The 26796-nt window shown below is 36.2% G+C and overlaps 1 protein-coding gene across 1 annotated transcript in view; it reads right to left on the bottom strand.

The window, feature by feature from the left end:
• Positions 1-26317, bottom strand: part of LOC145768491 (electroneutral sodium bicarbonate exchanger 1-like) — a 33678-nt gene extending 7361 nt beyond the window's left edge. Inside the window, exons 1-19 of the mRNA XM_082579996.1 lie at positions 26206-26317; positions 17323-17395; positions 15662-15784; positions 14040-14208; positions 12682-12842; positions 10774-10962; positions 9958-10091; positions 8760-8883; positions 8338-8456; positions 7491-7640; positions 7280-7386; positions 4701-4875; positions 4047-4180; positions 3253-3326; positions 2956-3056; positions 2529-2599; positions 2284-2402; positions 1741-1850; positions 829-981 (exon numbers count right to left, since the gene is read on the bottom strand). Coding sequence (XP_082436122.1) covers positions 829-981; positions 1741-1850; positions 2284-2402; positions 2529-2599; positions 2956-3056; positions 3253-3326; positions 4047-4180; positions 4701-4875; positions 7280-7386; positions 7491-7640; positions 8338-8456; positions 8760-8883; positions 9958-10091; positions 10774-10962; positions 12682-12842; positions 14040-14208; positions 15662-15784; positions 17323-17395; positions 26206-26271 — 2352 coding nt within the window. The 5' untranslated portion in view covers positions 26272-26317. The remainder of the gene's footprint in view (positions 1-828; positions 982-1740; positions 1851-2283; positions 2403-2528; positions 2600-2955; positions 3057-3252; positions 3327-4046; positions 4181-4700; positions 4876-7279; positions 7387-7490; positions 7641-8337; positions 8457-8759; positions 8884-9957; positions 10092-10773; positions 10963-12681; positions 12843-14039; positions 14209-15661; positions 15785-17322; positions 17396-26205) is intronic.
• Positions 26318-26796: the final 479 nt, after the last annotated feature.

Raw genomic sequence — 26796 nt, 5'->3', positions numbered from 1 at the left:
AGCTGAGTTCCTCAAAGAACATCTCAGCTCGGATAAAAGTTCGGTATTTGATCACCAACAACAATGCCAAGCAGACTTTGAGTTTAAAATTATTGGAAGAAAAAATGACGCGGTACAATTACGTTTCAAAGAGACCATATTCATTAGCAAACAAAATCCTAAAATCAACAACCGCGCCGAAAGGGAAGAACTACGTCACCTAATCTACTAATCAACTGATCCAACAAAACCTCACAGCAATAACGCCTAACAGCACAGAAACTCAACAGCCGGCAGCCTCAAGCTAAAACAAAGAGCCATTTTAAAAAAAACCACTCACTGACTTCAACACCATTCGTCATAGCACATGACTAGGAACCAGCTCAGTGGCCGAGTGGTTTCGCCTTCGCCTCTGGTGCTGGTAGACCTGAGATCGATTCCAGGTCGGGTCAAACCAAAGACTTTAAAAACGGTACCGATTGTGTTCTATCCTGCATAGCGCAGTGAGAATGAGTCGGGTAATAATGTGATAACATCGTAAACCTGATACAAATTAAAAAATGAGCCCTGTCGCTAAAAGACCTTAGCTGTTGTAGAGCGACAATAAATAAAACCATAACATTACATGACTAGGGAACTGTGTTCCGAAAGCTAGTGTAATTTGATATTGCCAAAAAGAACCTGCAGCATCAGGCTATAACAGATCGTTTGAATCTACACTGTGAATTAAAAGAAGAAGCTTCCACACGAATCGGTGTGTGCGTTGATCAAAAGTGTGTGCTCTGGTGCAAAAGAAAAAAAAAAGAAGTTTTTTCTAAGAGAGGTGGAGAACTACTGTATGCCATGTACCTTGGTTGGAAAGTATCTTGTTGTTTTAATGCCTTTGAGAAACATTGAGATGGTGAAGGTCCCGAAGAAAAGGATGATGGACATGAAGATAGCATCCGGAGTGTAAGGACAGGATTCTCCAACCAAAGAGCCGCAACTATAGCTAAGGCATTGCTGAAAATATTGAAAATGATATCGTGTTACAAATTGCTTATCACCGCTCATAAGTCTTGCTCCCCAATTCCTATCTTAGTATTCATTGTAGGAAGTCTTCTCAAGCAATCTTGCTGCACAACCGTCTTCAAACTTTATTCATAAAACCCTGAATACCAACACCAGCTCAGGGGTGCATGGTTTCAGTGCTCGCCTATAAATTGGTAGATTGGAGTTTGATGCCCCATTAAGTCATATAAAAAACTTTAAAAAATGACACTGAATCACGTTCCTGTTGTAACACTCAGCATTGAGTGAATCGGATTCCATGGCATAATGAGACTGTTTGCCAGCCGTAATGGCGCACTTAAAAAGAATCTGACCGCTACTGCTAATCTTTTCGGTACCCTATGTACGTTCTTTACACATTCTACTTTGTAGAAATTTGTATCCTCAGACTGGCAAAGCTTCTTTCAAGCTTAATTAAAGCAGTTTCTCGTACTTGCAGAGGCTCTGACAACTAACGCAGGCCCGGCCACCGAGATGGACAAATGAAGTCACTGTAATCTTGCCATTTCTTTGTTCACAATATAACTTGTCGCTTAACCGTATGAGCTATTTGCGCAAACTGTGAACTTCAGAGGTGTGCCCGCGTATGACACAGATTATTTAAAGTAACGGTTAGATAAGAAATCCATATGATAGATTACATATTCACTAATGACAGGACTAATTCTTTTCCGACTTTTATTATTATTTTCATATTAGGAAAAAACCCACCGTTCTCGTTGCATTGTCCCAGGAGATAGAACTGATGTCAGAGACGTCCGTTATATTGTCGTGGTAAACACAAAAATAGGAGGAAGTATTATCAGTAGTAAAAAGTAGACCTGAAAAAAATTTGTGCTTCAAAAATTTTTATAAGGGGGCTGGGAAAATTTATTAAACTCAGGGCAGAGAATTTTGCCAAATTAGCCAAAAAAGAATCAGCCAAATTAGTCAAAAACTATTAACTTTCTACCAATTGACTTTCTGTGGCTTCTTGTTCATCCATTGTTTTGCTGCAAATCACATTTGTAGACAAAAATGAAGCTCAAATTAGTAGAAAGCTGGCTGCGTCGAAATGCAATCATAATTTAGGCTTTGCTCCATTGGAGCAACACATACTGTGTACAATCACCAATGTTGCCTCGAAGGAAGAAAATTGTCACGAAAAAAGCAGTCAGTGACGTGGCTAGAAAGAATATTTTAGGAGGGCGATTGCCCCCAAGCCCCCCAAAAGCTACGTCCCCGAAAGAAATGAGACGTAACGGTAAACCTTACCTGGCTGGTATCGTTTGTGAGAAGCGGCTAGTTTATCATTGGATTGCCTTATCATATCTGTGAAGTTGTTGCTATAGGTTACATTCAAGGAGGTGATGTTTGGCGGATCACACTCGCAGCTGAAATGAAATGGACTTGTTTCAGCTGGCAGAATATAAATTATTGAACCAATTAGACATTAAGCGTGATTCAGATTCGTTAACTATATTCAGAAACTTCATCATCATCAGATGAAGAAGACTCACCCATAGTTGATGATCTGCTCCGGATCCCAACCATACCAGATCTGTAGTTTATCTCCTTCGTGAACCAGTTTCTATAAACAAACAAGACACGGTCAAGAATTTGAAGTGGGACTAAGCCAAAAGGATTTTGTTTTACAAGGTGAGCTACAAATAGCAAATCCTTGTTTCAAGGTTGTTGGTTTGCTCAAAGATGTCTTACCGTACAAATACTTAATTCGTTTCAATCAATTAGTCCAAATACAAGCTGATAATTATGGTCGATGTAGCCTAATACGATTAGCCTTTAATAATCTACTAAAAACTACAGTGAACCATAAATCCTTTCTAATTTTGCTTTCTAATAGCGAATTAACCTTTGGCATTATTTTCAGATGCCGTTGTGTAGCCTACATGATGACATCACAGTTTTATGATATCCCAAACTTACCTTAAACGCTTCGTAAACGAAAATTAAGGAAATAAGCGCGGAGAAAGATTCCTCTGTGTAGCGTGTGACGTAAGAGATGAGACTGCTAGCGTCAGATGCCACTACAAATAAAATCTTTTGTTACCATTTTCTTTCTAATCTGTGCATATAAAATATTATGCTAATCTTAAGAAGCGGAGGATTAGAAAAAGCTTGTTCTGTCACTCAGTGCAAACGTTATTTGACGTTTTAAAGATAAATTTGTAAACACGATACTAAATAACGGAGAAAATGCCTGAGACAAGGCAGTTGACTTACCTAAAAGAATACATAAAATCCCGGTCCAAACTCCCACCCACAAACGAAACGAAATATACTCCAAGCCAACGAGTCTGTAAAAGACGAAACATTTTGTAATGCAAACGGCTCTAACCAAAAAGAGGTAATGTATGATATACACTACAGTGTATTTAAATACTAACAGTGTTTTTAAATTACAGTGTATTTAAAATACTACAGTGTTTTTAAATTGGCTTACATTTATAACACTGAAGATGAAGACAGTATAGTTTTCGAAACGTTTGTTTGCTGAACATGAGTTTGGTATCTACATTTTGGGCTCTTTATTTTTTGATTACACTACAGTGTTATATATAATAATAAACATTATGTTTCATTTAATGCACATTGTGACAACATAAAAGGCGGCTACTCATATTATGCAACATAAAAGACAACTGAAACGAGCGAAGAGATAAGTAATTATTGAGTCAATGCAAAGGCTTCGGCTTATTACTGACAGATTTTGTTCCACCATATACAAATATTGTGCATCACTAGATGTCGCTATGAACACATATGACATTATCATTCTGCTACGACCTAGTGAAAGCTACTGTGAAAGACTGTGAAAGCTAGTTTGTAGTAGCCTTTTACTGTATCCGATTCTTGCTGTTTCAGGGTAGGTAATTACAAGGCAGTGAGTTTGTCATTACGAAACTTAAAACATATCTGGCTAGTAAGCATGAAAAATTCCATCCACAATGTATTATAAAGTATTTTAATGTCAAAATGCATATAGTGATTAAATTCCACATAAATAACCCACTTACCCACAAATTTCAAACATGATTTTCTCAAACACAAGAATGGGTCCTGTGCTTCCTATAATGGTCAAAGGTTGACCGGCGAAAAGGTGAAACGCTATTCCTGAGATAGCGCCACCAAATATTGACTCCATTGTACCCTGAAAAATCACAATTTTTAAATGTAGGCTATGTTATCAATATACATTCGCATGGAGAAAAAATTGTCTAAGCATGTAATTCTGCACTGTTGTTTCTCACATCTTCAAATGAGCATGTTCAAAATCTATGCTTCGTAAGTAGCACACAATGCACAAGTAAATACCCTACGTGCTGAAGTGGGGCTCAATATGTAATCACACAATTTTTTTTATTCTGAAACATGCTACGGATTTAGCGTGTGCTTACGTTTACTGTAGGCTAAGCATGAATCTAGACTGTCCGTACATAAATCGTATTTGCTCTGTCATTTACGTTACACAAATCTAATTAAACGAAAACATTTTAGTTGCAACATAAATTTTTAGAATAATTTCTTCACAATAGTAATAGCCCACGCTCACTTAAAAGAAATTTTTTGGACTGACTGTTGCCTAAAAAGTAGTGAAAACGAAAATAAAATCGTCCCACGCCGAGATCTCAAACGTAACCAGGCTTACTACATTTCAAAAACAAACTCACAATGTAATTTTCCGTAGCGTCTCCCAGAAGACCCCCAAATGTGACAATGGGGGTTAAAATGGCGAAATAAAGAAATATGAAAGAGGCAAGGCACTGGATGCTTAAGCAGTCCGTGAAGTCAGACAGGTAGAAAGGAGCTTTCCTTTTGATGTCATTGATCAAACCTCCGAACAACCTAAAATAATATAAATTCCAGACTTTATCGTAACTTGGTGTCTATTTAAGCAACCTAACAACACAAAGTAATGATATTTTGGCATTTTCAATAAAGTAAAATTAAGTTGTTGAACTCACAAAAGCAGATAACTGCCCTAGGACGTTCTTAAATCAGATTTTGTTTAATTTTAAAACAACCAGACTAAACAGAGTAACTGGAAGCAAATGTAGGCCTACAGAAGTCGTCAAGTAACTGTTCATCGGCTTGGAGGCATAGGCTATACGTCATAACCAAAATAGTACAATTTCAATAGTGCGGTCATCCATCACTTCAAAAAGGCTGACATCAACAGGTTTGGGTAGGACAGACTGTTTGCAACAACTTGTAACAGATATTTATGAAATATGACGAACATCGATGACATCACAGCTGTAAATATTATCAAGCGCTGTCAAAAAGCACCATACGACAAGTAAACAAAACCTGTTTTTGATCACGTTTAGTGTAAACTAAAATTATACACCATATGCCTGTAAACAGTAGCCTTGAAAAAAAAACTGTTCTTGCTGAATTGATGGGGGTAGCCTTTATTAACCATGGCTATTTGGTGTGACTCTCTTCAGAAGATGAATATTTTTTTCTTACCAATAATTTGTTCCTGACATATTCTACCATACTCTAGATGGGGATATTCAAAACACAAATATTCGATATATTTAAAATTTCTAATAATCATATAACTTCGAAAATAATAAAGTACTTTTGCTGCTCCATTAATCAAACGCGTTATTGACATCCAAGTAATTGGGTCGACATGTATATTGTTATTCGAGTTCGACCCAAATACTTTGTTTTCTGTCATGTGTTAGTACATTACTGTTCACTGCTGTGTTACATACTGCTAAGTTATAATTACTGTATAATTCAATAATGTTATGAGATGTTTCTCGGTGGATGTAATTTGCGTTAAGCGGTGTACTGTATGTTGTTACAATGGGCGAACAATGTAAAATGATGACTAATTTATTGACCAATGCTTGCGCTTCTTTTCATATGTTTAAGCCTCTGGGGCTGAGGATCTGCCCTTTTTTCATCCTTGCTGTGGATGGGAGAGACATTGAGACGCTGTGAGGGAGCAGTCTAACTCTGATCTTATGCTTTATCATGCTATTTAAACAATTTTCATCAAAGTTGTGATGTAAAGTAGTTGCACGCAATTATTGAGCCTATGACGATACAATACGTCAGAAGCAAAGAGCATTCAAAGATGCTGCTGTTTTTATGCAAATATTCGCCTTGACAAAATGCACACCCCTGCATGACTAAATTTACACTTTTGTCATTAAAGTTATCGTTGATTTAATCTCATAATCTGTTGTCAAACTAAATGACTTGTAAAAACAAAGCAAACAGCTATCAATAAATGGAAGGCATTCAGATCAAATATAAGGGACTTTGGCCACAGAACACATATGTTGAAATAACTGGTTTTGCTTCTCAAAGAATTTTATCAATTAAGTTACAAATACGTTTTTATTTTTAAGCAAAAATTTCAGGCGGTTCTTTATTTTTGAAATTTGGCAACTCTGAAAGAGGCGAGTGTTTTTATGTGGATTAAATAATTAATTGAAATTATTTAATTTCTGCTCAATAAATCAAATCATATTTCAAAATGATTGATTGAACGTCATAAAAATGTCACTGATGTATAAATTGCATCACTTTCCGTTTAGCAACTTTATTTATAACACAAAACCCGGAAACCAGGGGCATTTGAAATTACGTCACTTTCAGTTTAACAATTCAAATCCTAGTAAAAAAATTGTACCTTGTATATTCCGCATTTAAATTGACGTGTTTTTGAGCAAATTTTAGATTCATTTTCTTGGTAGACTGACATGCATTTCTACGTTGATTTGTATGTTAATATATATTTTTCTATTTTTCAAGTTGTTTCTTGTTATAAGGAAATTTGTCAAGACTCCATCTTTGTGACGCTTAGTAAAAACTGTCGAGTAATTTGCACTTTGGACAAATATTCGTCATCAAGGAAAGGTCTCTCACAACAGCACAAAGAAAAGATCGCTTTGTTTGGGATTTTGTTTCAAATGTCAATGTAGCATGTCGTTTAAGATGTTAATTGAATTGAAAAACTTGCCAAGCAAAAGTATTCCTGTAAAATTTACGATGAGGATTTTTGGCTCCAATGCAGGCTATAAAGTTTATTTTTAGAAGTTTCAAAATGCTTGTTCACAAATCTGTCAACGATGACTTCTGTGTAACCCTTCGTTTCATTCGTAAACAAGATGCTAAAGATGCCAAACAAAGCAAAAATTCCATCTAGTAAATACTGCCATTTGACATCGTTTTAAAACGTTAAAAACGGCAAGTTGTGATAGATATCAAAATATTTCTGCCGAACCTTCCTGTACTTTGCAATTCTGGTGATACACCATGTCCCACCGGTTCATCTTTGTCCTCTCCTGCACCTCCAGCAGCTCCATTTGCATTGATCATAAGACGTTGTTTCTATGTCAAAAAAACAAACTACATTTGATGAAGAAACTATATACAATGGTTGTATTTTTCATTTGATTAGAAATAGTTTTATTCGCTACTACTGGCATCCTGACCTGATTGCCAGGAAGATCTTTCGGAGGCTCGATTCGGATGTTGGAATCCCACTCGCCAGGAGGAAGGACAGTAACCTGATCCAAGAACTCATCTATTCCAGAGAGGAGATCTTTTCTTGTCTTTGCCTTGTAGGCGACTTCATGAAAGACCTGGTGCAAAAATTAATTTCTAAGCTGAAAGGCAACATTGCTTGACGGTTTGTGCATATTTCTTTGAACAACTAGAGCTTACTTGACTTCATTTTTTCAACTGCATGATCATAAGATAAGAGATAAATATTCCATGGAATTTCCTTCAATTTTTCATGCAACAACATTCGAAATTATGTAATAAGGTATATTGGTAGATTTCATCAAAACGAAAAGCTGTTTAAATTTCTGCTGCTTGTAGATGACTGTGCTAACAGAAGCGGATTTGAGAAACTGACATGAATTTAAAAAAAAAAAACGGAAAAAGGTATTTGAAGAAGTAGTTGAAAGATAAAATTTAAATGTAAACAAAATAATATAACAAAACATTTGGCTTCGTTTCTGCCCAACATGTGATTTTACATGCATCAATAAGTCGCAAGCGGGCCGAATACTTTAAACCCAATTAATATATATTTGAAACCTAAAATAAGCTAAGAGTCCAAATTTTATCGCTTGCTTATTAAAGTTTTGGTGTCTGCAGAAGGTTTTCTTCGCTCTATGCGTCCGCACATTCATGCAAAGAAACTCAAATCCAGAAGCAAAGTCGAGAGTATGAATTTATGCCTAAATCTGGCTCGAAATTTTTTTCAAACAAGCCCGAACCGAAAATTTTGACTCATTTATAAGTCTGAAACACGGTGTTGCCAAGCGTTACCTCATCAGCCATTAGTGTTGAAATTGAACGACCGATTTCATGATACTGTTTGTAGTTTCCACTTGGCCCAAGAAGCACAAAAATAAAACGAGATGGAATGGGCACTTCTGCCAAGCGACCTGTCAAGAAGAGTAAAAAAGCAATTTACTTAACAGATGTGAAATCAATTAGACATTTGGCTCTGTTGTTGATCTAAGATTGGTTTATTTATTTAATGAAAACATCTAGAAACGTAAAATAAACATCAAAATTCTGCTTTTAAAACTAAAAATGTGCTACCAATATTAGAACCGCTGACAAAGTTAAACAATTCCATCTAATTTTATTGTACTCACAAAAAGCTTTAAATAGATGTTAGCACTCAAAATGCTGACACCAACAGCAACCAAACAATGTAAACACACAAGCACAAAATTGCTCACATAAGTGGGTGCTGTCTTGGAGTCTCACAAAAGCCACAATGCGTTGTTCGAGAAAGTCAACTTCTCCCACCATTACTGTGAATGCCTCAGCACCGCTAGGAATTTTCTTCATGAAGTACGGGACCTGAATAAGTGAATATATTGATTAATGATTAGTCATGACGCTGGTCCACAAAAAAATCACTTAGTTTGTTTTTTGCTTTTTTTTTCATTTTTACATGCAGTCACAAAAAGTTAAATAACAACATCAGAATTTTTAAGTTATTTTGGCAGCCGATTGTAGCATCGAATAGACAGCGATAGACACGTGTTTCGCCCATGAGGCTGGGCTCATCAGTATCGCACCGTATTCTTGCCACTTGAGTAATCGACCGCCGCTTTACCAGTCAGTTTAACTCTTATCTTTGTGGAAAGAAAGAGCCAACAAAACCAGCAGGTGCCAGGGGTAGGTCAATGTGAAGAAAGGCGTTCTTCCCGGCTATCAGCACAAGGCTGATTACTCACTAGCACAGCGAGCTGCAGTGACGCTTCGCTAACCAGAACGGTGTAGCTTCCACGCCAGCCATTGAGACCTCCAATTAAACGTTTAAGTTCTTCACATTGACCTACCCCTGGCACCTGCTGGTTTTGTTGGCTCTTTCTTTCCACAAAGATAAGAGTTAAACTGACTGGTAAAGCGGCGGTCGATTACTCAAGTGGCAAGAATACGGTGCGATACTGATGAGCCCAGCCTCATGGGCGAAACACGTGTCTATCGCTGTCTATTCGATGCTACAATCGGCTGCCAAAATAACTTAAACGTTTAATTGGAGGTCTCAATGGCTGGCGTGGAAGCTACACCGTTCTGGTTAGCGAAGCGTCACTGCAGCTCGCTGTGCTAGTGAGTAATCAGCCTTGTGCTGATAGCCGGGAAGAACGCATTTCTTCACAACATCAGAATTGATGTTGTTTCTTCACAAAGGCAAGCGAAAAATGAAAAAACAATGCTTATAAATAGGACCGTCCGGTTATGGCTTTATAACTTTACGTAACTTTATGTTAATAACAATGTAAAAGTAACACGTAAATTACCGATGATTTATACTCCAACAGATTTGCAAACTTGTGTCCTTTCAGAAATTCGAAATACATAAATCTCTAACTTCAGTTCATTACACCGCATAAAAACGTTAGTATGTTAAAGAAATAAACATCCAACCTTGTTCTTTTTATCGTTGTCAGTAAAACTAGAATGTTCTCCGTTTGCCAGGCCAGTAAAAGACGAATTATTTCCACTGGCGAGGCTTTTGTTTCGATTCATTAACGAAGGCGCAGTGGTGTTATGGGTTAAACCTATGCAAAAATACATTGCTTCAGACTCCACAGGCATAGCGATGTGTAACGTCTAACCCTGACAGCAAAATCCGTCATTTTTACATTGTAAAAACGACAATGTAATTTATGATTATGTATGTAAATTTTTTATGTCGTAAAAGTCTTTTTATAATGTAAAAATGATGGATTTTGCGGTCAGAAATGCAGGCTAAGGTAAGTTTAACAATGACGAAGCTAAAAAACTGTAAGGCCGAAATTTTCACGGTAAAACAGTGATATAGTCAGTTACTTTGTTCGGTTTGTAGACAGAAATCATGACTTTTTCAAGTCATAAATACAGTTCAGAATAATTGTCACACTTTGACAGATCTAGATTTTTAGTAGAAACGCAACAGTTATACTAACTACCGAATCCAGAACTAAATCAAATGCTCCGTAAACATATCCAAAAGTTCCAGGTCAAATTTCAGCTTTACTGAGATCCCAGCAAGCAAAAATCGCCTTTTCAGACTGATTTCCTATTTGTAGACGTTAAAAGAGGCAGATTTTTATAGCTGGGTTAAAGCCTTGAATGCAATTTGCAATTTGTTTCTCACAAATCAAGCAACGTTTTGCTTTACATCAAAACTCATCGTTTTATGTCTAACGGACGTCACAATAACAAAAAGCTGATGAACGTGGCATTCAATAGAACACTTACCGTGTGTTTTAAGATGAGATTCAGAATCTTTTCGGGCCATAAAGTCAGCCACGGATTTGATGGCAGTGACCCCCTTCTTTTTCTCTCCTTGGTGCTCGTGGCCACTCAAAAAGATCGCTCGAAGTTTATTCATGACGTCATCATCATGAGGGAGTTGCCCTTGGGATAGCATCTGTTCCAAAATGAGATCTACAAAGAGAGTGATACAAATGATAGCAAAAGAACTGCAGATTTGTCTATATCTTAGCATTTGCATGTACTGTATTTTACCAGCTAACTACATTAATTTGCAGCTAAATTATGCATTTTGTTTACTGATGCAGTGGTCAATTGAAAGTTGCCAATAGGAAATTAAAAGTAATATTGAGTTAACGTGCTCCTGGCAACTACAACACCAAAAATAAGATAACGGTTCTAATTAGATTAATAATTCCGAAATACCAACTTTCGTTGTGAAGCAATAAGCATATGTTTTTGTAACTTCTGTAATCTATTTTTGAAACCAATTAAATATCAGCTAAAACAACATAAGCATATTAGACATATTAACACAGTTAAGTTTGTGATTTAAATACATCTCGGTCAAAAGTTTGGATTCAACCAGCAAACAATTAAACTTCCGCTTACTATCCGGTTAAAATTGTGAAACACAATATTTTCATGAATTCCCAACGGGGGTGCTTGTTATTATTAAAAACACTACTCAGAGAAATGTCTTCAGCTCAGTCATTTTCAGCTCACAAAATCAGTTATTTATTACTTGAAAACAAGGTCCACTAAAAAGAGATTCCTCGTACATTGGTGATAATTTCTTAAACAGGGTGCTAAGAGGTTTATGTTTGGACTAACTAGCTTTTTCAAAGCTGTTCTTGTTAACAAAGACGTCGCAGAGTGAAATAAAATACCTTTTACAAATGAATGCACTTTGTTTGTAGATCATGCAAGATCTAAGCCTAAGGACATAGCTTAAGGCCGTAGCAAAAAGTAAACTTTGCTTTAAAATCATCAAGCAGCCTCAGTTCTGTAAACGAATAATGATATTCAATTTGACAAATCTGTCATCATCATCGTTATCATTATTCTCATCCTTTGGTAGCCTGTTTCAGGCAGTGAAGAGCGAAGGCCTCCTCCTTTTCTTTAAACGGCTCTGTAAATTGCATCAAATCTTTCTCGGTTCAAAAAGCTAATGAGCTCGTTTGCCTCAATTAGGAAAATCTAAAGTAGAATTTTTCAAAGCAAAAAAACTATCAAGATAAGATGAAGGAGTAAACAAGCTCATGGAACCCTCAAGACAAGAAATAAAGAAAAAACCTAATGACAATCTCAGTCACTCGGTTTTTGTTTTTCACAAACTCTTTGCCAGAAAGCTGCGATAACCGTCGCAGCCATTTCAATGCAGATGAAATATTTTATCAAGTCAGCCAGAAAGAAACACACCTCGGAGCAACTCAGTAGACCAGGGCCAGTGCTTCCGTTGGGAAAAGAGTAAATTGGGCCGCCAAAGATTATGGTTTAACCACACTGACTTGTAGCGGAAGCCCTATTCCCTACGTGTGCTTTCTAAAACAGTACAGTATCCCTATGTTCTGACATCATAATCAATTGCTTTCATTTGAATCTGTGATACTTGGAAACATTAACTTGGAGATGCTACCATGACGTCATGGTAAGGAAGCAAATCACATGGCAACTGCAAGGGCAATATGGTTGTGAAATAAAAATTAAGAAAATCCTGAATATTTGTGTATTTAGTGTCGTAAACGAAGGTCGCAAGTAATATTCATGTTCAAAATTATTCTCTTATGGTCCGTTGAACTCTTTTGATTTCAAAACAAGTTTTCAAAGTGTGCAAATATTAGTTCTTAGGGGACAAAATAGAACAAAATTCGAAATATACGAGTACGGTACCTGCGATTTGTGTAAATTCGTTTGCGGCCATGTCCAGTTGTACCACGCCATTCATCACGCATGAACGCAACTCGAAAAGGCTGTGCAAACTCAATGTGGACACATGAGGTTTACTCCATCTGTCTCCACCTTCCTCCACGCATTCTTCAAACTTGATCCATCTTAAGATGAAATTTAATGTTAAAAACATTTATCAAGATGAAAAAATTGCAAAAAAATAAACCGAAAACGTTATTGCGACCACAGTTAGCAAGAATTTTGTATTTATTAGGTTACAACAGACATTGATCCAATTTATGTTTTTGGTATGAACAAAGATTACCAGCATCATGCAAGCATAGAACAAACGCTCAAATAAAAAGCTTAGTTTGAACTTTGTCTACATCAGGTCAAACTTTATTCCTCTTCAACTTAACAGGGGAAAGAACGGTCCCATAACAAACTAAATTTAATAGAAAACTTTCTTCCTACAAAATAATGACGACTTCGATGCCATTTCCAGAGCAATATGAATATTTGGAGTAGTTTTTCTTAAACATGACATCTTGTGTTTTAGACATTTTTTAAAATTACTTTGCATTTAATGAAAATTAGGATTGCATAGATATAGTCCTAAATCACCACAAATATAAGTGGCTTCAGTAACTCAGCTAAAAACGTTCTCCAGCCTTTTCGGCAGTCTAATATGCCGTTGAATAGCTTGAGGCTGTGTAGCACGGTTCACTTTATCATTATATAATGGTGAGGTTGCAAATTGCTACGTCGTATGAGGGTTTTATCCATTCTTTACTTGCTTCCACAGTGTTTCGACATTAAATTTTAAATAACAAGTTATGAGAACTATTTTCTATGAGACCTAAGTTTATCGGTGATGTGTTGCTAATCCATCTCTTACAGACATTGAGTGAATGTACACTGTACAGACTACAGAATATAGGTTCAGTTCAAACAACGAAGTAAACACGACTTTTTGAATTTGCACTACAAACAATCTTTAAAATGGCGAGAAGGTTTTTCTAAACTCGAAGCTGCAGTTTTTCCTCTGACTCTTCAGGAGCTTGTAGTCAGAACCAACGTTAGAACGAGTCGTCAGAACCAACATTCTGACGTCAGAACCAACGTTCTGACGACTCTAACGTTGGTTCTGACGACAACTTATGAAGAGAGTCAGACAAAAAAACTATACTTCAAGCTCTGAAAAACCTTCTTGCTATTTTCAAGTTTTTTTTATCACTTACAACTTCTCAAACAATCTTTAATTACTATAACACATATAACACAATCAATGGAAATATTAACTTTTAACCTAGAATGTAGCCCTTGTGATTTTCACCACTTAAAACGCCTCTTTCTCTCACCTAGCTGTCTCCTTCCACATCGTCTCTCCATCTTCCTCAGTTTTTAACTGCTGCATCTCTGTGAAGAGGCACGGAGTCCCATCAGAATGGAGCAACCCGTCCATACCCTCGTCTCTTCCTTGATTCTCATTTCCAAGGATGAATTGGACTTGTTGGCTTGGAGGGAGGACTGAAAGAAAATGAGTTATTTCACTGTCAATGCAAGAAACATCCAAAAATACGAAGCTTAAATTACAAAAAAGACTTTTCAGGAAATGTTAATGGCTTTCACCTTTTGACATTGATTTAGAAAAACGATCACAATTTTTATGATAAAAAGACCGTTTATTGATAAAAAAAAGTACAGTTACTCTAAAGTATGGGTGTGAACAGCATAAAAGAAAAATCTGCGTAGAGTAAAAATTGTACAATTGCTTTTCGGGTTTGTTAAAAAAAAAAGGGCAGCGTAACATACAACAGCGTCAGTAGGCTATACTATGTTTGGTTTAGAAAGTTAAATGTATAGCTAAGAATAATTAATTTATCAAAGATACTTTAGACCTAAACCACAAGCCGATTAAGGATTCAGTATAAACATTTTGATAGCTACACAGTGATTAGTTCCCTGAAAACATTTCTTTTCTTTGATGAAAAATAAACTTTCTTTTACTCTTGTTAGGCTATCTGTAGTGCACGCCCACATGTAGATGAAGTGATCTTATTACTCAATAAATCTTCCGGATCCCGCAACTACAGCATGTGCAAGTCATCAGCAGAAGATAATTTTAATATTTTTTTCGAAAAGAGCGAGGTCGTTGAATGCTTTGCGAGTACGACAGGGTAACAAAAGCCTTCTCACTAAACTACACACGCTTTGTTGCTGTCAATAATACAAAAAGCTCGTCAGAACAATAATCTTTACGCGTTTTACTCCACTTTTGACTTTGCACAATGCCCATTACGCAGTGCTCTCAAAAGAGTAAGATAGTTCAAGAAAATGAAAAATCCCTTTTTGATACAAGCATGGCCACCTAAAGATACGGCCTGATTTGTCACATTTTGCAGAAATTTCCAGGTTTTTCTAACTTTGGGCGAACGTTTAAATAAATTTGTCTAAAAATTAGATTTTTACGATTTCTTTATTCTTTTCCCCAGATGACACAATTGGTTTTAACATCCTCACATGTTGAAAAACAAAGAAAAGTTGATTTTGTAGATTTTAGTCAGACTGTTAATTTTCAATAACAGTCTGATTTTGCGTTTTTCAACTTACTTTTTCTCATTTGCTACTGCTTCCCCAAGGCAACAAAAAAGTTTTTTGTCATTAAGAAACCGCAAAAAGTAAAAACATCTCAAAAAATGTCAGTCAAGCACTAGCAGTAGCTGTAATCAAAATCTGCAAAATGTGACAAATCAGGCCACATCTCCAGGTGGCCATGATACAAGTAAGATATGGCTAGGTGCAAGCACATAAATGGCAACACCATCTATCATCACTGTGTTGAAATGTCAACCCTATTTGCCTGCTCGCTGACAAGATCTCACAAAAATGTTAATACCAATGCTATGGCAGAAGCAATGATGTAAATTAATTTCTACGATGATTTAACGTTACCAAACATACATAAATATAATAATCTTACTCATTGTCTCTTCCTCCTCTTCAATAGGCTTATGAGATTTCTTGGACTTCCTCTTGTGATGCTTGTGGTGTTTATGCTGCTTGTGTGTAGACGGTAACCCAACGTATGCTTTTCGATGTTGAGCTAGAAGAAAAATAGTTTATTGAAAAGTCTAGTTTATTAATGTGCCCTTTCCCAAAAAGCAAAATGTGTCATTTTTACATTGATTCAACGTCTACAGTTAACGTCCGCAGACGTTGAATCAATTTAAAAATGACAGATTTTTTTGTGTGTGTCGTTGAGATACTTCAGCGTGCTCGAAGAATCCATGCAATAAATCGATTGCTTGTGGCTAAAAACCCACATTTACGGGTCATGTGGATTACGTCTCAACCTAAAAGTCATTCTATGTTGACTTAAATGTTTTCAATCCTCATGGAAGAGCAGCAATGACGAATATCCTGCGAGTCGGAAAGGTAAAGCTCAACGAGTTAGAATAGTTAAATATCAGCCAGTTGTAAAAAAAAAACTTAAGACGTGCATATGACAATCGGGCACTTTCATCAAAAAAACAATGATTAAAATTAAATAAATCGGTTATAGCAAACTGTGGGAAGATTGGAAGAAAATTTCAATCATTATTATTTTAGACCCAATCAAAGAATTCTGGCTGCACTTAAACTGGAGACTTGTATCGCCCCAAAAACTTCATTGATGTAGTATCAACGTGAACTAATGGAATTTACAGTAAAAAAATTGGCGAGTAAGCTTATACATGTTTGAGGATGTGGTATAGCACACCTTTCAGCCACAGCTACAGCTATTAATGATGCAATTGCCAGAAACATAGTCCCAACAAAATCAGCTGAAATAGATCGCATATTGACTTATGTAGATGGACTTTAAACATGGCACAGCCAAAATTGGGATGTTTTAGAATTTGAAAGTTGTCCTAACAAAAATGCCAAAAAACAAGCAAAAAATCAAATTTTAAATCAATTCAATGCAAGATCTTTAGTAATTTTATCAGTTGCCATAATCAAGACAAACTGATACATGAAATCGGAAAACTTGAATAAAAACGTCAAATGATTCGTTTCCTGATAGTCGCTCACTTCCAACAACTTGCAAATGAGAATATAACTACCACTTTGATGCCCAGCGCAAAAATGATAAGGAAAACTAAACTTTAGCAAATGAGTGCATTAATATGTTACAGTTTTCCAGAACGCAAGGCCTGCTATATTTCTTATTACGTCATAGAACAAAATTGCAACGTACGAAATAGTGCAAGCTACTGTATCCCGGTCGACAACAGATCCTTGAATGACCCTACAATGCCGTAAACAAGACTAGCTAACAACCATGAAGTCGAGTTCACACGAGCAGCTGGGGATTACATGAAAAGCCAATGCTGAATTTCTGAAATACGATTCAGTGACGAACTCTTCCCCACTAACAAATTTCGTCTTTTTCACATTGATTCAATGTTTGCAGATTCTTGTTGAATGTGAAGAACGATTTTTTATCTGGGTTCGTTATTATTCACACCTAGCCAAAGCAAATCATGCAGAACAAGACTTTACAAATTCCGCTGATTTTACCTTAAGTGAGTGTATGCCGACGTTAAATTTACGTATAAACTGTGAATTAGAAACTCATAGCTAAAATAAACTACAAACCTAGGGCATCGTCCATGTGAGCTTGCGAAGAGCGACCCAGATCTAAGATTGGTTGACTTTCGTGGTCCATTCTCTGCAATGCAATAGCAAACAAAGTAAAGAATAGTTCTTGATGAACATAAACTCAACTGAACTGCGCCAGTTTTACTTAAAGTTGCATAAAACAAGCAAAGATACGCTTCTCTCACGAAGCTAAACTAAAAAGCGTGACATGCAGCTTTTTTTTAGCCAGAGATTTGATATTGCTAAGGTTCAATTGGCGGAAAACACACGCCAAACATAGGGACATTACATTACGGGACTCGTGCCTCCGCTTTTCTGGCAACCTTAAAAGGGCCAATGGCTAATTTTTACGCCTTGCCACAAGTTTTCGTTCAACAAAAACATTTCAATCACTTAAAAACCTATTTCACTACTCATATAGAGCTCAAAACCAGTATATACAATATTTTGTAAATTAAAAAAAAAACGTAACTCTTCTACTGGGCGGATAAGTCAAAAGTGGATGTAGTTTCGCATCCCTATAACCTAAAATCCCAAGTGTGAACCGCAGTACAGCACAACCATTATGGTGAACATGTTAAAACTGCGAAATGCATGATGCATGAGTGACATTCAAAAAGCTACTGCACAACAACCACTAGTTTATGAAACGTCAACACAGCATTGTAAAAGTAATAGTTCGAGTGGTGATTCGAATTGCAAATGCATTCATTAATGATAAATAATTAATCTGCTGCTGCAACAAACAAAACACACGCAGTGACATATACGTATGGGAATTACGGCAAGACCGATATGCTCTACTTGCATCATGAGATTTGCACGAAGTGTTGAAGCTTCCATGGAAAAGCTGCTAAAAATAAATGACTCTCTTTTTTGCAAATTTCTCATCTGCATAATAGCATATGACTGACTACGGATAGCGGTTAACCGATTTGCCGGTTCGATATAGGTCGAAATAGGTGACTCGTGGCTGTATCTTGACATGACACTGTACGCTCTTGTAAGTGGAAACAACATTTATTTTCTCGCTTTAATCGTAAATTTAATTTAAATCAAGAAAACGAAAACAAACTCTGTGTTCCTGAAAACGCACGCGAGGTGTTCATCCAGAATCTTATCCACGGACAACAGCAACAAACTTAACTTTCGTTAACGTTCTGAACCAAAAAATATGACAAGTTCAAACACATTTTAGATTCTAAAATTAAAAGGCTGATGTTGTAATGGAATACACCAGAATAGTTTTACATCAGTTAAATCTACATGACCATTGCACAATGATCAGTCATTCACAAGCCAACTAAGGTCTTTTCTAACTGAAGTGTTCACGAGCAGGCTCAAACATTAACGGTACTGACAATGATGCAATAAAAAAATTTGTTTATAAAAAAAGGTGAAAATTTTTCTAAAAAGTTGCTGCTTGCTTTCAAATTATAAGACAAAAAAATACTCTATTAACCAACTCAATCGCACACTGAACCTCAATGGATGAAGTCAATCTAATCACGTAACAACAGAACCCTCAAACTTTATAGCCGATAAGTGATTCCGAAAAAGCAAATTAAAAAAATAAATAAGACTGGTTTATCCAAATAGCAAAACCATCCACTGTGACAAACAGCATCCTGTCTTAGTCTAAACATGCTCTTTTGTTGGTATAACAAAATGCTTGAGAGAACTATTAACTCGGCTTTTTATTAGAAAAAAGCTGGAAAGGTTTTGCAGTCGTAAGGACCTTTGCAAGAAGAGGGTGCTCTCTGATCTGTAACAGCTGCAGAAGCCCGCTGTATTAAAGATCGACTAAATTCTGGCTAGGTCTGCTTGAAGGACTAAATGCGAAATTTTTCTTACTTCCAAGCACGTGATGGCATTTGTTGGGGCTATTTTTGAACGTCCTGTAAAGAAAAGTGAATTTCATTGACCTATCGGGTGGAGTGACCGCTACTTTTGTATATCTCTTTGTACAGTGACTACTACTTTTCTTTACACAGTGGTTGTGTGTGACCAATATCCATTGCTACATCAGTTGCAATTGATGTCACACTGTCACAAAATCACGGATTTTTTGTGGTTTACATTTTGTCTTAACTTTGAAGTCTAGAACCAGATGCAAAAATAAAAAAAAGAACTCTGAAGCCTGCAGCCTTTGAATAAGTGAATACACAGCTGTAAAGTGTGCAAGAGCGATTCGTCAAGATGATTTATTGCTTTTGTACTGGCCAGGTTTGGTGGGTACAGTTCGGCAACTTTCGATCGCAAACGGTAGACAACAGATGCTTGTGTCTTGGAAACTGATTGATAAAATTTCACTTCTCAAACTTTGCAAAATTGAAGGAATGAGGCAAAACCAAATGCAGCAATGTACGAGATTCGTTCAGTAAGCAAAAAAACAATTTTACACAACACAATTTTAGCTAATCAAAAAATAAAGAGCCCAAAATGTAGATACCAAACTCATGGCGTTCCAACCATTTTGCTCCAAACAATTTTAGCTTTTGGCCAAACTGTCTTGCAATAAGCGTCTTGTCACGCGTGTTTTAACGTTGTGAAATTTATGTTACAAACAACTACAAATCAACGTTTTTTTACATTGATTCAATGGCTGCAGACGGTGAATCAATGTAAAAAAATGCTTGATTTGCTATCTGGAAAGATTGCAGAAGCTTCAATAAATTGCATTTAATACAAAAATTAAATGTTGAAAATGTAGAATACACATTAGAATTATGGACTTTGATAGTAAATCCGACATTAAAGTATGAGCAGAAAATACAACATGTTTCTATTTGTTTCTGACGTTTCGCACACCATAGTAATACGCACCTTCAGGGTAAATAATGCATAAAGTACAATCTGAAAAAACACTGTAGATTGTCCAAAACTTTTTTAAACTTACCTCTCGAAATGAGCCATCGTTATTGAAGCGGAACATTTTGCTTGTTCAATGTTGTTGCACGCAAGAGTTAAAACAGTACGGCAATACTATGAACTATTTTCAAGCTAGCAAATACTATCTAGGTAAAGCACTAAAACTAGAGCCAAAATAATTTTTTCAACACTCATCATCGTTATTGCATAAAATAGTCTTGTGCTAAAGTTATCAAACAAAGAAACCTTCAACTGCATTCTTTGTTTTTGCTTTATTTTTTTTTTTGGTAAAGCAAACTTTGTAACTGCGCTCTGCAAACGCACATAAAAGCCTTTTAAAAACTTACTGTTACTTTGACAATATGGCCAATTTAATGCTGTAATTTTCTGTATACAGATTGTAATAACTGTGCTGTTGCAAACAAAGCTTGACAGAAACCAAAAGTAAACGTAGCAACTAAAAAGGGCAGAAGTAGTTTTGGGAACAAACTCATTGCCTTTGGCTATATGACTGCCTATCTTTGAAATATCTCAATCAAGACTCAATTCCTACCTTAGATGTTGCAAGCAAAACAACAACAACCGATCACAGACTCACGGAAACGTCGCATTTGTAGAAATTGCGCTTGACTACTCTTTTGTGACATCTAGAGTTGAAAAAACTCAAAGCGAAAATGTTCTCTTGGATTTTAGCTGGTTTACTTTGGTCTCAATGCTCCTTTTTTCAACGGCAGCATATCGGAAGTTTGTAATGATTTTAAGCTTAAAAATTGTTTATAAAATGGGTTATACCGTAAACTGAAAGGTTGGTAAATCTACAATCAACTTCGCAATGCGGTAAATTGCCTGATGTTGTTTGTATACAGATAATTACTGCCAAGTTTTCATTTTGTCCGTTGCACTATGTGTCCATGCTTACACCTCGAACTGAAAGTTATAAAAATAAGTTGAAAAATAATCAAACTTATGTTAATGCGATTTTAAAATGTTTAGAATACAGTTAGAAATGTGTATCGGAAAAGTGCTTTATGGGTTTGCATTACTGTAATCAAGCATAATATGGCATTTTAAGCAGCCAGACCATAGCAATGTTAATTTATATAAACTTTTTTTCTGTTTACACGATCAATTAATCAACTGACAAAGATTCGTAAACAACATTTTCTCTAATGTCGTATAAGCCTTCTTTTTTTGTTCCAACAACAAAATAATAAAATTTCAACTGTAACAGCATTCAGCAATGGAGTTTTGCAAGTTTTTATGAGAATTTTTGTAATTTTGACTAATAAAGCGTTTTGAACATGAACATTAATTTGTCTATCAAACTGTTTCTATTCTGTTGTGTTTGAAAAACAAGGCAGTTTCACTGATGCTGCCTTGTACATGAATTCAATAAATAAGCATTTTTTTCAACAGAGTGGTATCATAATTTTTATTGTTTTTAATTATGTTTTATTGTGCTATTGCACATACACAAATGTATTACATAGCCTATGCCTGAATCAAAATTTTTGGAAGGGGGTCGTTAGGTTAAAATGGGTCGCGGTATGAAAAAGTTTGAAAACCACGGATTTAAATTGTATCCATGTCTGTCACTGAGTAGTTGCAGGTAATATTTTGCATGATGCTTTCCAGACACCAACCCAAACATACATTAATCCTTTAAAAGCAAGTCTGCGTTATGAATTCTTTTAACACAAATATCAGACCTTTAAATTTGAAAGTCTTATCAATCTTTATATATTTTGTTTCTTCTCAGCATGCTTTGAACCGCAAACTGGAATTCACTTGAAATATAAATCTGTAAGCAAGATGTTTAAGATTTTAGTCTTCTGTGCAATATCCTGTGATTTTAATTTGATAACTGTTGCCTCCGAGTGCATATTGTTTACAATGTGCCCAAATAACGATACAATTTTCAAAACTTTTACTTCGAAAAACATGGTTGCAATGAAACAGTAGCACAAAAATAATTTTCTTAAACTATCTGAACTCTGAACTTCCTGCAGTGTCTAGTAAAAACCTGTTGCTCATTTTTGTTCTGATCTTCTACGACAATGCACTCATCTCAACTATGCTACAATCAAGATCTATTCGCTATTTTTCTTTTTTCGAAGCGTTGATACATGCAAAAATCAACGTAATTCATTAATTGTTTTGATGAGTCATCAAAGTCGTACAACACCGCACCACATTGATCGCAAAATGACTAAGATCTATAGATTGACAAATGCCTGATACATATAACTTACCTCACTGGTTATGATAGCTAAATGTGCGAATCAAACGTGTAAACAAAAATTAATCCAACTTTGGTAACACCAAGACTTTACTTCAGGTAGAAATAACAATAGCGTAAACAACAGAAGTGGGCTGAAAACTGTGAAGTCGGAAATGAGTAATGAAAACTTCACACATCGTGAGTGAACTTTTTGTGCAAGTGCAAAGAACTCGAAAACTAGCTGAAGTTGACACCCTATTCAAGGAAGTGAAAATATGTGAGAGTGAAGCAATACATGCAAATAAGAAAGGGTAGAAGTTTGCAACGGCATTTTGTGTAGTTTGACATGCAAGATTTGTAGCAATTTGATAAAACTGCCTTCAATTTTTTGACAGATCAACAAATAAAGAAGACGCAATAAAATGTTCTTGCACAAATCAACGAACGAAGGCTATGTAAAATTTGATTAGAGGGGACTCTTGCTAAATTCAATACCATCGTTTTACCAGAGTTGCTGGTTAGACGTATTCTGACTCTGCAATTACAGCTCGAACCCCGGAAACATTAAATCCCTGCGAATTTCTGCAAATGGCAGTGGAATGGAATAAAAATATATCCAACTCTTACTCCAAATTTTAGTGTCGGTCTGTACCAGGTGCTAAGTCTTACAACTGTGCAGGCGAGCGTCTGGTCACATCAGACAAAATTCATAAAGGAATAGGCCTATTCGACATTTTGTAGAGGTTGTATGGCAAATGTTAAGTCAGCACCAAATGAAAATGTTCAAATCAAACAAAAGCGAGGGTGTTGATAATTTTTTTTTTCTTACGGACAATTTCTATGAACACAATTCGCCCCAACGATGAGCTTAGTCAAGTAGCCAGCAAGACAGAACAGGTTGATGACCCTTCAGAGTGTTTTCTTCTTGATTGGTTTGGTTTTGAATCTTTATCCTCGGACTGACAAAGCCTTGATAGGTTATTCCTGGTAGTTTTGCATAGCCTACTTGTAGAGGCTTTTGACGCAGGGCCGGTTACCGAGATTGGCAGAGTGAAGTTTTCCGATTGTTGAAGTCTTGTTGCCGGAGAATTATTCCATTAACTAGTTGCCGCTGAACGGAGAGCAGTCCTGAAATGCGTTGCTCAAGCGGACACCCCGAGAGTCGAACTTGTGCCGCGTGATCTTGAGCCGGGCGCGTCATCACTGAGCGAACTCGGCGGACAATTTCTTAAAATTGTCCATTGCGTGCGTGCAGGATTACATACAGCAACAATTAATCTTAAGTTTCATGCTATGATCAAACAAATTTTGAAATAACTTTACATGACGCAGTGGTTTCGTCTGAGAAACTGGTCTTTTTGTGACAAGATCGTTCATCCTATATATTTAGCTTGCGGAAAAGCACTGTCACAAATTGGAAGCCATCGTACATAGTCAATTCTCTGCAGCTGGTTCTCCATTGTCTACGTGACAATTCGAGTCAAGGCGATGCCACAAAAAGTGATCCACTGATCATCATCTACTTTGTGGTAAAACAAGGCTGACTTTGCACTAAAAATACAAGTTTTGCTTGAAGGCTTCATCCTCTATAAAGCGCTTTAAAAACTTGTAAATAAACAACTGAACATTTTTGATGAAGAATTGATAAAAAAAAAGCTTTTTCTGGTATCAAGTGTAAGTCAATTAAACCTTGATAAAAGGTTTACAAACTTTCGAAAAATTGCGTTGAACTTTGGTCTAATTAACTTTACTTTGTAAGGTCTGGACCAGATGGTCAAAATACGTGGAAACAATGCAAATGATATTATGGGTTCGTCAATGGCCCCTAAGCGATATTGATCCACGTTTAAAATTACATTTTAAGTCCATAAAGTAGTTGTGCAAAAAATATTGCTAAAACGTCGCTGGAAAATGAGCTACAATTTTTTGTGTGCGTTCACTTACAGGCATTGCATTGCGGAATGCTAAACTCCGCTTTTCTGCCAACATCAGAAGGGCCAAATCTCAGTTTAATTATTCTGACGCCTGATCACAAGCTTGCTTTAACAAAGAATCTTAAACGATCTCAAAACTAAAATTGCTTCTTCCATATAGCCTATAAACGTCTGCAGACGTTGAATCAATGGAAAAAAACATTGATATGCTGACTGGGTGGTGGTCAAAGACAAGGTCATGCGCTTTAAATATTTTTTTAGCAAGTATTTCTTTTGCTCGTAACTTAAACTTCTACGACAGTCATTGGCAAGGGATAGCACTACAAAAAAAAAGAAAATTACAAAATCAAGTAGATGCCATTTTTCATATGTTGTGCTAATAGCTATCGTTTTATAATGGACTATGTTTGCGTGAGGGGTAAGAGTGCAATCCCCTTCGGTTTGTGTAGCTGTCAGACCATCACATCAATGATCAAACACACAACTACAATAAATGATAGCCTACATAAAATCAAGAGGTAAAGGTAACAAAAACATCGTAAAGAAGTGTCCAAATTTGAAATTAGATCCCATTAGATCTCACGTCAGCACAGTTAGCCTACAATACTCTGACTGCTAAACATTATCACGACTAAACAACTTCAATATAAAACATTGAAACTCACATATAATCATTCTTGTATCACTTGTTCAGTTTGTGCTTTTCAGTCCGGAGTGTCGTTACAGTTGTAGTGCAACGTCAAATTTATCTTACAATTTTCCTTTTATGTATTGCAGATTTAAGTAATTGCTGATGAGGACACACGTAAGTGTCGAAACCGTTTGAGTTCCTATGTTATATTTTTGTGTGTAATACATTATGTTAAACCCGCTAAAGTTACTTTGTTTTGTTTATTTATGGTTCAACAAAGCAAACTCTCAACCAAAGCTTTAGATGTTAAATCAAGTACACACTGAGATTTTCTTAAAGATAACAGGCATAACAACTTATCTCAGAGTCTAGCAAACGGTGAAACAAAGTTCACACAAATGAGGCAAAAATTTAATAATTGGTAGAGGAAAATTTAGTTTATTGCTGAGAAAATATTGTCAAGTTTTATGGTTGTCCTCTCGTAATATGAGCAAGATGGTCTCATATATTCAGTAAGATACAAAGTCGCCATGCCATCAAATGCAAAGTCTTCACAAGAACAAAAGCTGGGTGTCTAGTTTTTTTCCTCACGAATGTCTTTCATTCATTCTGTTTATGGTCTTTCTTTCAGTACTGTAATTAGGCTCCCTTAACTAACTTATTACACCCTAAGTGGAGCGGTGTTTTAATATTTAACTAAATAAACAACAGAGCATCGAATCCGGTTCATCTCACAGCAACTGTTTGAGATAACCAAGACAAAAGTGCTATGTTTCATTTCATGCTACAGAGGTTTCCCCAAGGAAGATACATAACAACATACAGAACAATATAAACAAGATTGGTATACCCTAGTCAGTCTATTGCAGGTCTCTGTTTAAACCACAAAAGAAAACCTGGTCCCAGTTTGGTACCAAAGGTTGCGGTTGCTACTTTTAGTGTTGTGACCTGTGGCTTATTCACTAAGGGCCACCAAATAAACAGCTGCTCAGATCAGCTTCAGATATTGACAAAGATTTCTGAAAACAAAACTGCTTCTTGAAATAGAATAAAACCTGCTTAATTACACCAATCTGACTCTTTGTTTGCATATGGTTCGATTAAGTAGACTGCAACAGAATACTTTTCATGTGCAAGGTTAAAAACAGTACTTGCCTGGATACATTGTACTTTTTTTAAACGGGTTTTCTTCCAGTGATCTACACTAAAACATAATCACTCACCCAATTTGACGCCGGAGCGGATGTGGAAGTCGTACGGCTCCTCCAGCCTTGCCCTATGGAAGCCATCTTGTTTCCAATTCCAATGCTGAGCTTTTTCAAATTGGGCTGATCTTTCGACGTAGACGCGCTTCGAGAAGCCTTTCTTGCCTAGAAACGATATGGGGTTTTAAATATTCTAAAAATGGATTATTCAAACAGACTCTATTTGAATACGTTAACTGAAGATGATCTAGCTGCTAGCTGATCGAAATCGACTTTTAGCTGTTTAGGATTGAACTGACTGGCGTGAAAATAAATTCGTTCGTATTACAAAACTTGTAACCGAGTCGTTCATATCAAGCATTGTTGTGAGTTTGACACCTGTCAGAAGATACTTCATTTTCTTGACAGAGAACGAAGAGAATCACTTAAATTTAGTTTCGATTATTTAAATATTGTGATATCGGTAAGTTATATTAATTACAGAATAACCTTATGATATCTTATATGTAGACAGCATACGTTCTTGCTTCGTTTGAAAACAAGTTGGCTATGCTGGAGAAGTTACTTCTTTAAAACAACCGACAATAAAGTGTTTTCGTTCTTGAAGTA

Source organism: Aplidium turbinatum, chromosome 4, assembly GCF_918807975.1.
Source record: "Aplidium turbinatum chromosome 4, kaAplTurb1.1, whole genome shotgun sequence".
NCBI lineage: Eukaryota > Metazoa > Chordata > Ascidiacea > Aplousobranchia > Polyclinidae > Aplidium > Aplidium turbinatum.
This window is presented reverse-complemented; position numbering and strand designations above follow the sequence as displayed.